We start from the raw sequence: 13,895 nt of genomic DNA, 5'->3' as shown, positions 1-13,895 counted from the left end.
AATACTTCCTTTTGTAACTTCTATATATATATATTATATATATATTTATATTATAGATATATTTTCAATTTCAATGTGTTTTAATTAATTAATTAATTAATTTGTTTGTTTAATTTGACATAGTGAACTCCCATCTGAGGTAGCTCATTGTTCTTTATATAACTGAAATACCTAACACACTTCTAATGATAGCACTCCCCTTTGCTATGCCTCTGGCTAATGTTTCTGTAGAAATATTTATCTTGTAATCATTCTAGTCTTTTGACCAAAAGAAGTGACTGAAAATCAAAGAAGAATGTGTTGTATTTTACAGCGTAAGCACAATCAATTTATGTATATTGGTGCATCGATGTAAAACGGCATTAATTATACTAGCTAAAATCCAGAGAGAGCTCTTCCTTTTATAGCAAAGTAGCTTCTAAATTAAACAAATGTGAAAGCCTGGTAAAGCAAAAGTATACCCCTCATTATTAGTTATGGCACATTATAAATATAAAAGCTTTTCATGACATAAATTGTAGGTTCTTAAACATGAAGTATTAGCTTAAAACTAAATGTGGAGAATATCCTTTTAAGGTAAAATATAAAAAGGGAAATACTTCTTGATTGGTGAACTATATATATCATTCACGTTATTTTCCATTTTACTTTTTTTTTTTTTGAGCTTTCTCAAAAATTTACATCAATCCATCCATCAATATTATTGCAGGGTGAATGGCACTATTTCCTGCAGAGTGACAAAATCCCCAGCTTGCAAAACTTCATGCTTATGGTTGGTTTTAATGGCATTCATCACGGCAGCCCACAACTAAGTCCTGGGCATGAGCAGCCCTCCCAGAGGGCTGTTCTTTCTTGATAGTCTGTAGAAATTTACACATCCCCAAGCATACACTGGCTGCTGAACATAACCCAGCAGCTTTACTCTTTGAGAATAACAGAGCTGCTCCTTAGTAATGAGTACTCTGAAACCAGAGAACATCCTTCAGCATCACCCGCTTCTTCCTAGGGTCACAACTAGTATAAAAGAGTTTTCACTCATAAGGAAAGAGGGAGCTCAGAGGAACACAAGAAAAATAAATGATTTGGTGACAGAACTGTGATAGAAAAACTGTAGGAACAGTCACAATAATTAGTGAATAATAAAAATTAATAAAAAGGTAGCTTGGTGAATATTAAGCACATTGCATTAGTTAGTTTAACGTTACTGGAAGTGAGGATTTTTCTATTTCCTTCTGTCCCTCATTTATCGTGAACCAAGAGAAATGATTCCTATAGCATCTTATTGTCATATCAAAAGACTTATGAGCATATTATAATTCTCACATTTAGAGCACAACTTGAGCTATGACTTCACGATGGGACAAGAATTTGATGCAGTCCTTGAAAAACAACCCAAACACATACATGGGGAGAGTACATACTTTACATCCACTACACTCATTGCCATAGACAGGGAAGCAGAATGGGGTAATTTACAATGGAGAGCAATTCTGACACAGTTTGTAGTGTCTGTTCACAAAGAATATGCAGAGCTCCCTCTTGCAAGAGCCCCAGTAACATTCCTTTGTGCTTTTAGTTTCACAAGGCTGCAACCTGATTTCTCAAATGTTGTCCAAAGAATCATTATCACAATTACAGTTGTATAAACATCACAAAAATTTACCTGATTACATTCAATTACCCATTTGTGTAATTCAAAGGCAGCTGAAAGCTTCAATTTAGACACGTTACTGTTTGTTATGTGCCATGCAATCTATGTCATGACTTAATTGAAGGACGCTAAGTGACTTCCAAGAGAGCTGGATTCAGTCCACTGTCAACGCTTATTAAGCAGTGCTTATTAAACTCCCATTGCTGGAATGATATTTATATGTGTATGCTAATACAGTCTTATTTACCAGACACACCTGATTAGTCTGGATACAGCCATTTTGAGGCATTATGTTCCATCAGCCTCTCTAAATACCTTTCCTGTTAGGCTCTTCCTGTTGAAAGGTCTGTTGAAGGGAACTGTGGAAGGTCACTCTCATTAAATTTCCTGGCTCCTCAGTCTTCTCTGTGTAGAGGTCCAAACAGAATTAGTTCTTGATGTTAAGAGACTAACTTTTTTTTTTCTGTTGTCCTTAGTTCTAATCAGTCTGAGCAGCAGCATCTGCACTGCACACTTAGGATTTATATACCTGATTAGAAAATAAGATGAGACAAAAGCATTCAAAATCATATCGTTTTATGGCCAACTTCACTAAGTTTTTTTAAGATGAAGTATAATGTCAAATGTGGTTTCTTGCAGAGAAAAGCAGTTGGAGTTTAAATTCTTGCTGTGTTTTAAGCTACATATTTTTCTATGGATTTTATTCTGGAGAGAAATAAAATGCAGATATATACATATTAAAATTTCTTTGTTCTTGAGCCAAAATGAAACAAATTATTTTCTCGCCTGTATAGAATACATTAACAGAATGCAAAAACATCGATGTTTTTATGACACTGCTTAAAAATAATCCTGTTACTTAGTTTAGTGGTTGATTTTATTTTTTTGTATGTTCCTTTTTGCATTTTCCTTTTTACTGTAGAAAACAATAATGCTTATTATTATAAGCTTATGGCTTAGTTTCCATTATGCTTAATTTCCTAAAAATCATGTTTAAAAATAAATGCAGTGCCTGTAAAGGAAGAAGAATCCACTGCTTTTAAAGATGTTAGCTGCTGGCTTGTATGCAGAAATCTCCAGCAACATATATAAAATATGCAGCTACTGCTTTCTTTAACTTTATACATCAGGAAATAAACTAGAGTATAAATAAATAAATAAATAAAATAAAATCTGCTCTGGTGTAAGGAGAAAGACCTGAACAAGTAGAGGAAAAGGATTTTGCAGGTCCCTAGTTTGGAAAACCTACTAGCACTTTCTGTGGTCATGAGGATTTGGATCTGGCCTTGGCCAAGGGAAACACATCCAAAATTATTTTGCCCGTGGCCTCACATGGAACAAGGATTTTTTGTACAGAGAAGAATGGAAGTACTGAATTGTTCCACACACAGCAGTGCTCCGATTGACGATCCATTTAGAGCAGAAGGTATGCTTACTATGAAGTTGTTGGGGAGGAACCAACTTTGTTTTAATGGGTTTTCAGTAGAAGCCCAGTTTTTCACATGAAATATTTGCCCAGCCACAGTCAGACTTGTAAAAGTTGGTGATTAGTCACAGAAGAGGTTATCTGAGCACTGATTTTGCTTTGAAGAATATCATGCTGTAAAGCATCCAGTTAGAACCAAAACATATTTATTAAGGCCTGGAGGCAGGGACTTCTTCCCGTTTGCTTTTATCAAATGTTTATCCTTTTTATCCATGCCCGTTGCCATAGCAGCAGCTCGCAGACAGGGACCAGGTTTTCACATGAATTCTTTTGCACTCCCAGCTAATAATGGTGACAGCTACAGCCTGCTTATGGTGCTGGAGAAATGCTTCCCCGCACCTGGATCTTCCCCTTCTTCCAAGCCAGCCACGATGCCGGAGGGGCACAGACAGTCACTCTGGGTGGATGCATTGGGTCTCTAAATCCTGGTTTTGTTTGTCATCATTTAGGCGTTACGATAATTACAAAATCGGCACCTTCCTTTTGTGCCAGAGCACATCGCGGGCGTTCGAAGTGCACGTTCGGCAGTGGGACTGTGGAGGCCTCCGATCCGCCACGGCCTGCAACTGTGGGGTGGCTGCGCGAGAGGGGGACGACGTCGTCATGCTGGACTCCTGCAATGGCCATTCTCAGGAAACTAGGCCACAGCTCGCCATCCGCAGCACTGGGGCATCGCCACAGGTCAAAATCCTAAAGGCCTACGGAGGGAGAAAAATCACAGTATGTGGATGTTTGAGTACTCTTGTTGCTGTTCTTAAAAATGCCAGTTTAATATTTCTGAATTATTAATGAAGTTGCTGCAAAAATATCTATCTGAAGGCATGAGAAGTGCCTGCAGCAAAATGTACCAAAAAAAATGAGATGCAGGGAAGAAGCGGGTTGAAGTTTTGGTTTAACCAACTGCAAGAGAAAACAAAACAAATATCTCTGGAAATTTCTTAGAGGCATATCCAAGTGCCAATATTGTTGCTTACTTATTGGCGAGCCACTCTCAGTTCACTTGTGCTGGGTACTACCTAACCACATCACATAAAGCAAATTTCTTTGCAGATCTTTCTGATATAAATATTCAAGGAAAGATCACAGGTAGCAGAATAATGTAGTTTTACAGTGTAAGAAAAATACAATGTTAGCCAGATACAGATAGCCCCCAGAAGCCATGGAAATGGGCTGCAAATGTGCAACATTTGCTGTAATTTAAAGTATTTGCCTAAAAAATTATATGGCCATTACAAATTTTGCATGGATATCATTTATCCACACTAATCCAGTGAAATCACTGGAAGAATAAGAGCAGGCTGCACCAGTGGGGTTGGTGAGAAGAAGAGGCACAAAATACATCCAAGAAGATAATTTTATCGTAAACTTTTGTCATCGAGATTTATTGCCAGGAGACATTTTGGGTGAAGATAGGTCCACAGCAGAGCCAGAACAATGCCAGGGAGTGCCTGTGTTTGGCTGTCCTTGTGATCTCACTTGGAAAAGATCTTGATGAGGTAGTAATTGAAAATCTGTTAATTATAGAATAGAGAAAAAGCAGGAAACAAGCTGTCATTTCATTTTGCAACTGAATGCAATATAATTACTGTTTTATTACTAGCATAATTGTAGCAAGGAATCCCTATCCTCATTTACACCTTGTGTAAATTTCACTGATTTCCTTTGTGTTTAAAATAAAATAGGACACCTCCAGGCCATGAATGAGAATCCTTACCTGATCTGAATGGGAATCTGTAGGAATTGTAGGCAATGAATATGGTCCCTGATGGCACCACTGTGAGCAGTGCACCTCAATTTGCTCAGCATTTGTCCTTCATCAGCCTTGCACAGGATAGGAGCAGGTTCTCCTGCATCATGCAAGGCTGCTGCTTGGAATGAGGCTGTTACACCTTTCTGTAGCAGCTTTCAGCAGCCTGTTACTACCTATCGCTCTAAGCTTAGGTCTCAAAAAAATCTTCTTCACCGTCCCAATCAGCAATGTTACATCCATGTGATTTAGGAAAACATGGGCTGTTGGTAGGTCCTTTGTGGCAGATGGCTTGCCTTGCCCAGGAGCAGCAGGAAAGGAAGGGTTGCAGCCCTCTGAAAAGAAATCCACACCTGGAAATATCCATCCATGCAGTACAGAAGGCTGAAACAGCTCATTCAGTCCTGACAGCAAGGATTTTATAGACAGCCTTGTGGGAGATGCTCCTCCTGGTAGTAAAGCATTTAATTAGAAGGCACATGTTTATCTGAAGGAGGAAACCAAATACTACCCAGCACTATGTCAACTGCAGTCCTCCTGATCTATTTATTAAACGACCACAATAAATAAATAAATAAAAGTAATCAAATCATCAAGTCATTGGAGTTTTCTCCTCATCCCCTTAAAAAAATAAAAAAAAAATGTTACTTATAAATGAGACTTATAGCCAAGGTGGAGGTACAACCAAGACCTTCTGATGTACTCTGAGAGCTGGTTTTACCTGATGATTTTCATTATTCACCAAAGCTAATGCTTTGATTGCCCCAGTCAAAACACAGAGGGCTTGTGTTGACTGTACAGTGTCCACAGCTCTTTTTGTCAGCAGAACTCTGCTGCTTGTCTCAACTGAACCAGGAGGGCATGCACAGGCTTCCACAAAAAGTATTCTCCTTGTTGAAATGAGGACTGTGAAACTAAAATGGACAAGAGTGTTATTTATTGCGAAATGCAAAAGTTGGATTCCAAAACAGAAATACAAATTTAAGTTAAACACTTCTCACAAGCATGAATAGATTTGGTTTGGAAGAGATTATAAGGGACCTAAAAACAATTGGAAAGAAAGCAATGGGCATTAGTAGGTTGAATCAATTATTCTCAGCCAGGGGTGACTTAAAAAAAGTAAGATAATTATTTTGAAATTACTGTAATGAAAAGTTTCCAACTATTTAATGTACTTTTAAAAAATATCAGAAAACATTTAATTTTGGATCAAACAAACTAGTAAGATTACTTATCAGGATAGAGTGCTCTCGCTCCCACTCTTGGCATGGATCAGTTTCACAATCATTTTCTTTTTACCTAGAAAAATAAAACAAACAAACAAAAATACATTTCAGTTGAACAGATTTATACTTTTTTTTTTTTTTTTTTTTTTTTTGGTTGGACCACCAATCTGAAAAATCCATTATCCACACAGCTAGTTCTTTGTCTTACCCTCAAGATTTTTTTTCTTTTAAAGGTCAGTGTAAGCCTACCAGAAGTTCTTTAATGAGAAAATTGCTTTATCCACTTTAAAACACAATCATTTTCTGGGTAATCCAGCCTTGGAAAATGAAACGATTTTTCAGAGGGAAGAAAGCTGTTTTTCAGACTTGGCAGTTTATCTAAAAGAAATGATTTCCCAGGCAAAGACACAAGGGTAGTCTTATTGTCATGGAAGTTGCTTCAAAAATTAGCTGGTAACTTACCAGTGGGAAAACTTCAATGAATGTAATTATTAATTTAAAAAGAAAGTACTCGTGCAGTTTATATTTATGTAACATTGTCAGACAGTAGCACCGTAAAATTTGAAAGCAAGCTAAATAATAGCACATATAAATATTTATAGTGCATCTAAGTGATCTTAAATTACCACCGGCATTGCCAATGTCTTACCTTGATATCTTTGTTTATAAAAAGGGACATTTTTTATTGCATAAAAAGTCTGGTAATGGCTTCAATTCACTGTGTTTTTTTTTCTGCCTCTTCAGATCCTGTTCCCTTCAGGAGCATTTGTTCGAGCTGATGTGAGCGAGTGGGGAATGGGCTTGACAGTAAGGACGCCGAGCAGTGACTTCAACAACACCAGAGGTTTGTGTGGCCTCTTTGATGGGATCAGTCACAACGACTTGAGCAATGTGCCTGAGGAAGACTTCGTAGAAGAGTGGAGGTACAAAGTGAGAGAGGATCCCAGACCGGGAGATGTTTCTCTAGCACTAAATCCAGGGATGTTGATACGTTAATTTCATTATGTACTCCCCTAATGACCTGGCAGAGAGATCTGCTTCATCAAGCAAAGGAAGCCTGGAGGCCCATTACCATCCGAACAGCATGGTGGCTTATTTTTCAGTCAGCACAATGCACATAAGCAGTTACTGAGGAGAAGTTTATATTCACAAGTGATGTCAACTTAACAGCTGTGTTAAGATCCCACTCAGCTGTTAAAAAAAGATGCAGTTCTCACCCGCACTGGAAAATGTAGATAACTGACAATAGGGATTAATTAAGGGTTTGGTATTTCCCTTGTTCTTTTATTCCTGAACACTAATTGCAATATGTGAGTATAGATTAAATGTTACATTTTGACAAAGTGTGGTAATATATGTACCATGCTAAAAGTTAATATCTACTCTGTTAATGATGATGGTGAGCTCAAAAAAAATTCCATGGTCTGGAACTAAAGCCAGGAGCCTGGCACTCTGACATGTCCCTGTCCCTGTCCCTGTCCCTGTCCCTGTCCCTGTCCCTGTCCCTGTCCCTGTCCCTGTCCCTGTCCCTGTCCCTGTCCCTGTCCCTGTCCCCAGCAGCAGCTCACATTTTAATTCTATATTCTCTAAACATACCTAAAAGGCATTCCCAAAAGTGAACTGTGCTGTTTTGACTGTGTAGGTTTGCTTGTGAATTATGTCTTACAGATAGGGAGAAAATAAGGTGAACACTGCTGTGCAGATTTCTCAAGATCAGCTCATGCCATGATATTTTCTTCTTTAATGTGTGAAGAGCAAGTGCATGAAAATTTAGCACAGCTGGATCGAACCCAAAACACAGTTAGATGGGTCAACACACAGCTTAATTTATCACCTAATCTGTACATGGAAACTTAGTACACAATAAATGCAATACTTTTTAGACCTAGTGCATTTTAGAAAATAAACAAACACTTCTCCCATATTCTAGTTATATTCAACCAGCCTACATAATGGCTATCTAATGGCAATTTTGACCTGTAGCTACAAATTGTGCTATTTAGAAGTCAACAGCCTTCTCTAACATTTTAAAATTGTGAGGTTGAGTCAGAATTTGCTTCTGGGAAGGCAACTAGAGAAATAGTTTGGTGCAACAACCAACTTCTGCCTACCCAAAGAGAGGCTAACAAGAACATTGGGAGCAGATGGTCAGACATGTTTGTTGAAAGATCAGAAGCCAAGGCAGAACATACAGGAATTTACTTATAAAACAGTAAAGAGTTTTCTAGTACTTGTCACATATGATGGAGCTACTTCAGGAAAGGAATGGAAAGTTCGTGCTGTGTGAGAAGAGCAAGATGGGTGACAAGTTCAACTTCACAGTACTCTCAAGGATGGAGTCTCAAGCACCCTTCAGAAGCCTGATTCAAAAACCAGCAATGCCAATGGAAAGACTAATGTTACCTCCAGAAGAGACTGGATCAGTCTCTGATCCACTAATGGAGAAATGGTGCAATAAAAAACACAACCTGGAGAATGATTTTACAGCCACAGCTTTTAATTTCATTTTAAATAACACTTAAAGCATGCTATGCTTTCTGCAGCACCTGAAGCTAGTCTGAGTGCTCACCATCTGGCAGTTCAGCTCTGTCCCTGGCTCCGTCTACTCTCAAGCAGCTGAAAAAAGATCTGTTTAAAACATCAGGTTTCCAATGTATCTTTTAAACAATAAAGCAACATCAGATCCTCCCAGTCCTTAAATAGCATCTGGACAAGGCAGAGGTGAATTCCAAAACATGTATTTTAAGTAGCTAAAAGAAGTTTTCTGTACCTTTTGCAATTATTGAGAAATCAGGAGCACGGCTATTCCTTTTGGTCTCTCTGTAATAGTATTCAACTCAGTCTGAAATACTTGTTTTTAGCTTTTCCTTGGTTGTAATGGGCAACCAAGAGGAGTGGTAATCTAGTTATCTTGTGCAAAGGACAGGAGGCCTTTCCTTGCTCACCGAGGTACGTGCCCATGAGGAAGAACAGGGTTTTCCAGTGGTTTCCAAATGATTCACATAGAAATAGTGAAACAATTCATTTCAATAAAATACCAAGGTAAAAGTGTTTCATTTTGTTGAAATTTTCATTTGTGTTTTAAGTTTCTGTCCCAATTTGGGATTACTTTATGTGATTTTTATTTATTTATTATCTAATATTTACCTAGTCTTCAGTTTATCTGGTGTCCCCTTAAAGAAAAAAAAATACTCTTGCTGCCTTAGGTTTATTGTTAATTTGTGATGCAAGCCTGAGCCACCTCTGTTTCAGGTAGCACCACCAGTCAGGGCTGGATAAACACTGTGTGCAGGATGCCCACTGGAAATTAAAGCTGTGTTGTCCAAAGGACAAGAAGTCACTTCAATACTTCCTCAATCAGCAAAACATGTTTTATTGACCAAGACTGAAGGAAAGCCAGTGCTGAGCACGGAACAGCTTGTGCATTTCTGTGAGCACAAAAGGCATCCTGTTTTACCACACTGTATTCTGCTGTGTCCGCACATTGGAAAAATCGGATAAAGTCAATTCTTCTTTCCACAGTAGTGTTTGGCTCTGAAATGTTGACAAATGCTTTCACCTTCCTGAACCCTCTGGCTGCAAGACAAAACTGGTGCCAAAATAATTTAAATTTTTGGTGGTATTTCATATTTGTCTGGAAATAAAGAGTTGCCAGCTATTGACACAAGAAGCATCATTTTCTGTGAAACTCCAGGCCTCTTGCACTGCACATATAAGATCAATAAGAGATCTTGTGCTCATGAAATTTCCAGGGAAACTTCAGTCATTGCTGTTTATTCAAACTGAAGTTAATTTATCATTAAAGTTGGAGTAAATTGAAAAGGGAGACAAAAAATCATCATACCTTACATGATAGCCTAACCCCATGATCATTAGAAAACTGCTTTGTGTCCAAAGAAAAGCTCCAAGAAAGCTCCATTAAAGGCCAAAAATTAAATTAAGTATGTATTTTAAAAAGGAAAAAATAAAAAAAAAAAAAAAAAAAAAGAGTGTGATCCAAGTCTTAGAGGAAACAGCTGGTAGAAAATCCAGGCAAATGGATAAAGATGATTTTCATAATGAAGTATTTGAAACAGATATATCTTTTTTGTAATTCTCCAAGCTGTGTCTGAGTCACACCAGGGACAAATCCAAGGCCTTATTTCATGTGTAATATGCAAAGGGCAACCTGCACCTAAGAAAAAGTTCTGCAAAGTGACATCCCACACTTAGGCACCGCTCCAGCAAAGCACTTAAGCATCTGTTACCAAAAAGTCCCAATATAGTGCTAAAAAACCTACAGGACATCTCAAGAAGGGCAGCACAGAAATGACTAAAGAAAACAGAGATTAAACTTAAGCATTTTCTTAAGTACATTGTTAGACTGGGAATTTATACATCCCCCAGCCTGAGGGAAAGGAAGTTTACTTAGCAGTGTAGACCAATTTGTTGAAAGTTTCCTCTCTCTAATCTCCCTCTATTTTTAAACCAGAATACCTCCGGGAAAGAGTTTATTTGACAAGACTCCAGCACCTTCTGAGGGGAAGCAAAGGAAAAATTACTGCGGATGTCAGAAGGAGAGCACTAAGTCTGTGTCCTTGGTAAACACGCCGAATGCCTTTCAGACTCAATCTCCTGGTTGCCATTATGATAATGTGGATTACACTTCTGCAATCCCGTATCTAGATGTTACATCAGAGTTTGTCACTCACTCAGGCAAAGAGTCTGCTTTAAGAAATGATGGGAAACTGTCAGCCAAGTCTTTTGATCAAAGATATCTGCCTAAATCAGTCAAAAAGCGAGGTAGCCCCGAGGAGCGATTAAAAGCCCTTGCACATAATGTTTCCATGAAAAACAACGGTTTCCTTAACTTTACCAAGCCAACAGAACAACTACAGAGAGCAAAAAGGCAAGAAGACTACTATGAGTACTCATCCTTTTACCCACTGCATAGCCCAAGCCAGACAGACTCAGACAGCTTTGCCTATTTTTTCCCAGAGGATTATTTTGAAGGGATTCGGACAAAACTTCCACTGGGATGGCCTACTCCCAACGGTCTAACCTCAGCCAAAGCTCGTGAGATTTGCCACCGAATTCTTGCAAATTCCACCATTGGCTTGGTGTGTAAGACTCTCCTTGGAGAGCAAATAGATGAGGCCATTGATATATGCGTTTTAGATCTGCAGCTCAAGGATGACGTGGCCTGGGTGAGGGCACTGATAGCACTTTTGGAAAATGAATGTGAAAGACTAGTGCTAAGAAACAGAGGTAAAGTGTTTCATGTCAGAAACCAGACATCTGCTACCCAGGAGGAAATCCTCACCATTCTCCGGTGTCCTGCTTTCTGTAACGGCAATGGACAATGCACGAACTTGGGCTGCCAATGCTTTGAAGACCACAGCTCCTATGATTGTAGCATTGCCAAGAGTAAGTAAAAAATTCTGTTTGTTCCTACCCTACCCATCTTTCCATGGTATTAAAGTTATTAGGTAGAACATCTGCACAGAGTTGTTTGCTCTTCAAACAGTGCTACCAGTAAGATATTTGATGAATTAGTAATCAGTTTTTGACCTTGAAGAGCTGATCAAAATGTCTGGTTGGCTGGTCCTTCACTTTTTTTTTGCCTCAGTAACTTTTTAAAAATGGATTTTACAAGCCCCTTAGCAAATTGGTTTTGCAGAAGTGATTTTCTTTACATCTGATCTATCACCAGCATGCTGACAAGCAAGCTTCTGACAAAAAAGAGGGTCCTGCTCACCTTGTGGTCAATATTCATGTTAACACTGTACAGATACTTCTTTTATTTTTCTCCCTCATCAACAGAGAATAAAATTTGAAATGTATTTCAAACTCCATATTATATATGTATATATATATATATATATGACAAAATGAACAGATAACATTGTCAAAGCCATAAAATAGTTACAGAATATACTTTAACCTGCAGACCTGATTCTGAAAATATTTCTGAATTGCCTTACGTTTACACAGGTGACTATCCTACTAGATTTGTTTCTTCTTTACAGTTCAGCCCCTCAGTGGATAAATCCAAGTCCAGTGTGAGTACTCAAAGTGCTTGAAACTAAGCACACACATAAATGTTCGCATTAATTTCAAAACGTAAGCCCTGCCTCAGCAAACCACATAAGCTTAAACTCAAAGTTACAAAAAGGTACTTAAGGCTCAGCCACACAGTTGGGTTCCTGCAGCTTAAGAAGCAACATTTCAGCTAAGCTGAAATAACAAGGCGTGCTCCTTCATCCATCCCAAATGTGGGGGAAAGCCTCTTGCTACAATGCTTAGGCTACTGGACAATATCCTGTATTTAGGACAGGCAAAGCTCCTATCCAGGGTCAGTCTCTTATGGCTTAGCTGAGGCACCCAAATCTCAGACAGCCCTGGAGCTCAGCAGTACATCTGATACACCCAAGGCATTTACTAGCTGGGACAGGATTATCCACATTCTTCACAATAAACATGTTGTCAGTGCACTGATTTGAAGTGGTAAAATATATCCTGACATTTGCTTCTTTTTAATAGCAGGCTAAAATTTATAGGATCATTTTCTACATTTCCTAAATTTTTGAAAAATTCATTCTCATTCACACAGAGAACAACTGACATCAGGGACTGAGAAGCAGTTTGAGCCATTCTGCAGTATTTGTTCAATATATAACTCAATGTTTAACTTCATTTCTCTGTGAAAAATGTCAAGTCAGGGTAGAGGAGTTGCTTAGACTGGATGTTTAAATTTTATTTTGCTTTTCTACAGCTGAAGTCCCTAAGATTAGTGGAAAATAACTTCAGTATGACCTTTCAACTAAAAAGTAATGGCACCTTGTCTTTTTGTTGTTACATAAACTATAAACAGGGCCAGAGCCCAGAACATGGCCTGAGACTGCATGGTGAGTGAGGAATGGGAAATGATACATCAGCTTTGGCAAATGACTTGTTATTGCTCACTGGTCTGACTGCTTCATGTCTCTCACTGCTTTTACTTCACTTTTCTCCCATTGAAGACAATGACGTGGTTGGTCTTTGCTTCAAAACTCTTCTCTCTTGGGAGTATGGTTTATTGGAGTTCAAAATAAATCTAACTATTGACTCCAGTTTTCCAAAGAGTTCCTAGTTCTGCCTTGGTCAAGATACAGACTCCCAGCACCCTCCTCCCCTCTCCAGCACTACTTCCCTGGAAAGATTTATTCTCCACTTCTGGCCTCCAATTTGGTTTCCACAGGGTGAGAGCTGCCATGAGGATGTTGAGATTTTTCGTTGCATGCTCCCTGCCATAGCAGCCTCAGGCTTAGCCTGGTCCCCAGGGAAGTGATCTTGGCTTTGGACCAAGAGCCACGTCACATCAATTCATAAAGTATTTGCTGGGCATGCCTTTGTTAGTGTTTCAATAAAATTAGCATTCCCTGCTGCTGCAGTTTTCTTAACAAAATACAGGAGACCCTTTTCCAAAATTACCACACACTTTTCCCAACATTTCAAGGCAATATTTAATGTAAAAATCAACAGACCACTGTGCTCTGTCGCACACTCTATAGACCTCATATTACATCGACTTTAATAGTGTCTGCATCCATAACCTGACAACTGCCTCACTTTGGGTCCATGTCCAATAGGCATGGGATTGCAGAAACACTCAGCTATTGCATGGCAAGGAAGTTCTGAGGTATAACGCTGCCTTTGCAGAGGGCACTTCACCCAAACCATTTACCAAGTCAAAAAGTAGACTCAAATAGGTAAAATGATCCATGTCTGTTGTGTATTATAGCTTATTATAATTTTATATATTGT

General features: G+C 38.6%; 1 protein-coding gene across 1 annotated transcript in view; it reads left to right on the top strand.

The window, feature by feature from the left end:
* Nucleotides 1–13,895, top strand: part of LOC311210619 (von Willebrand factor D and EGF domain-containing protein-like) — a gene marked incomplete at both ends in the record, with an annotated part of 180,403 nt that overhangs the window by 68,401 nt on the left and 98,107 nt on the right. Inside the window, 3 exons of the mRNA XM_084288620.1 lie at nt 3,587–3,857; nt 6,855–7,033; nt 10,582–11,516. Coding sequence (XP_084144746.1) covers nt 3,587–3,857; nt 6,855–7,033; nt 10,582–11,516 — 1,385 coding nt within the window. The remainder of the gene's footprint in view (nt 1–3,586; nt 3,858–6,854; nt 7,034–10,581; nt 11,517–13,895) is intronic.

Source organism: Netta rufina (genome assembly GCF_964035555.1).
Source record: "Netta rufina genome assembly, chromosome: 6".
Lineage (NCBI taxonomy): Eukaryota > Metazoa > Chordata > Aves > Anseriformes > Anatidae > Netta > Netta rufina.
The sequence above is the reverse complement of the archived record's forward strand: the minus strand, read 5'-3'. Positions and strand labels throughout refer to the sequence as shown.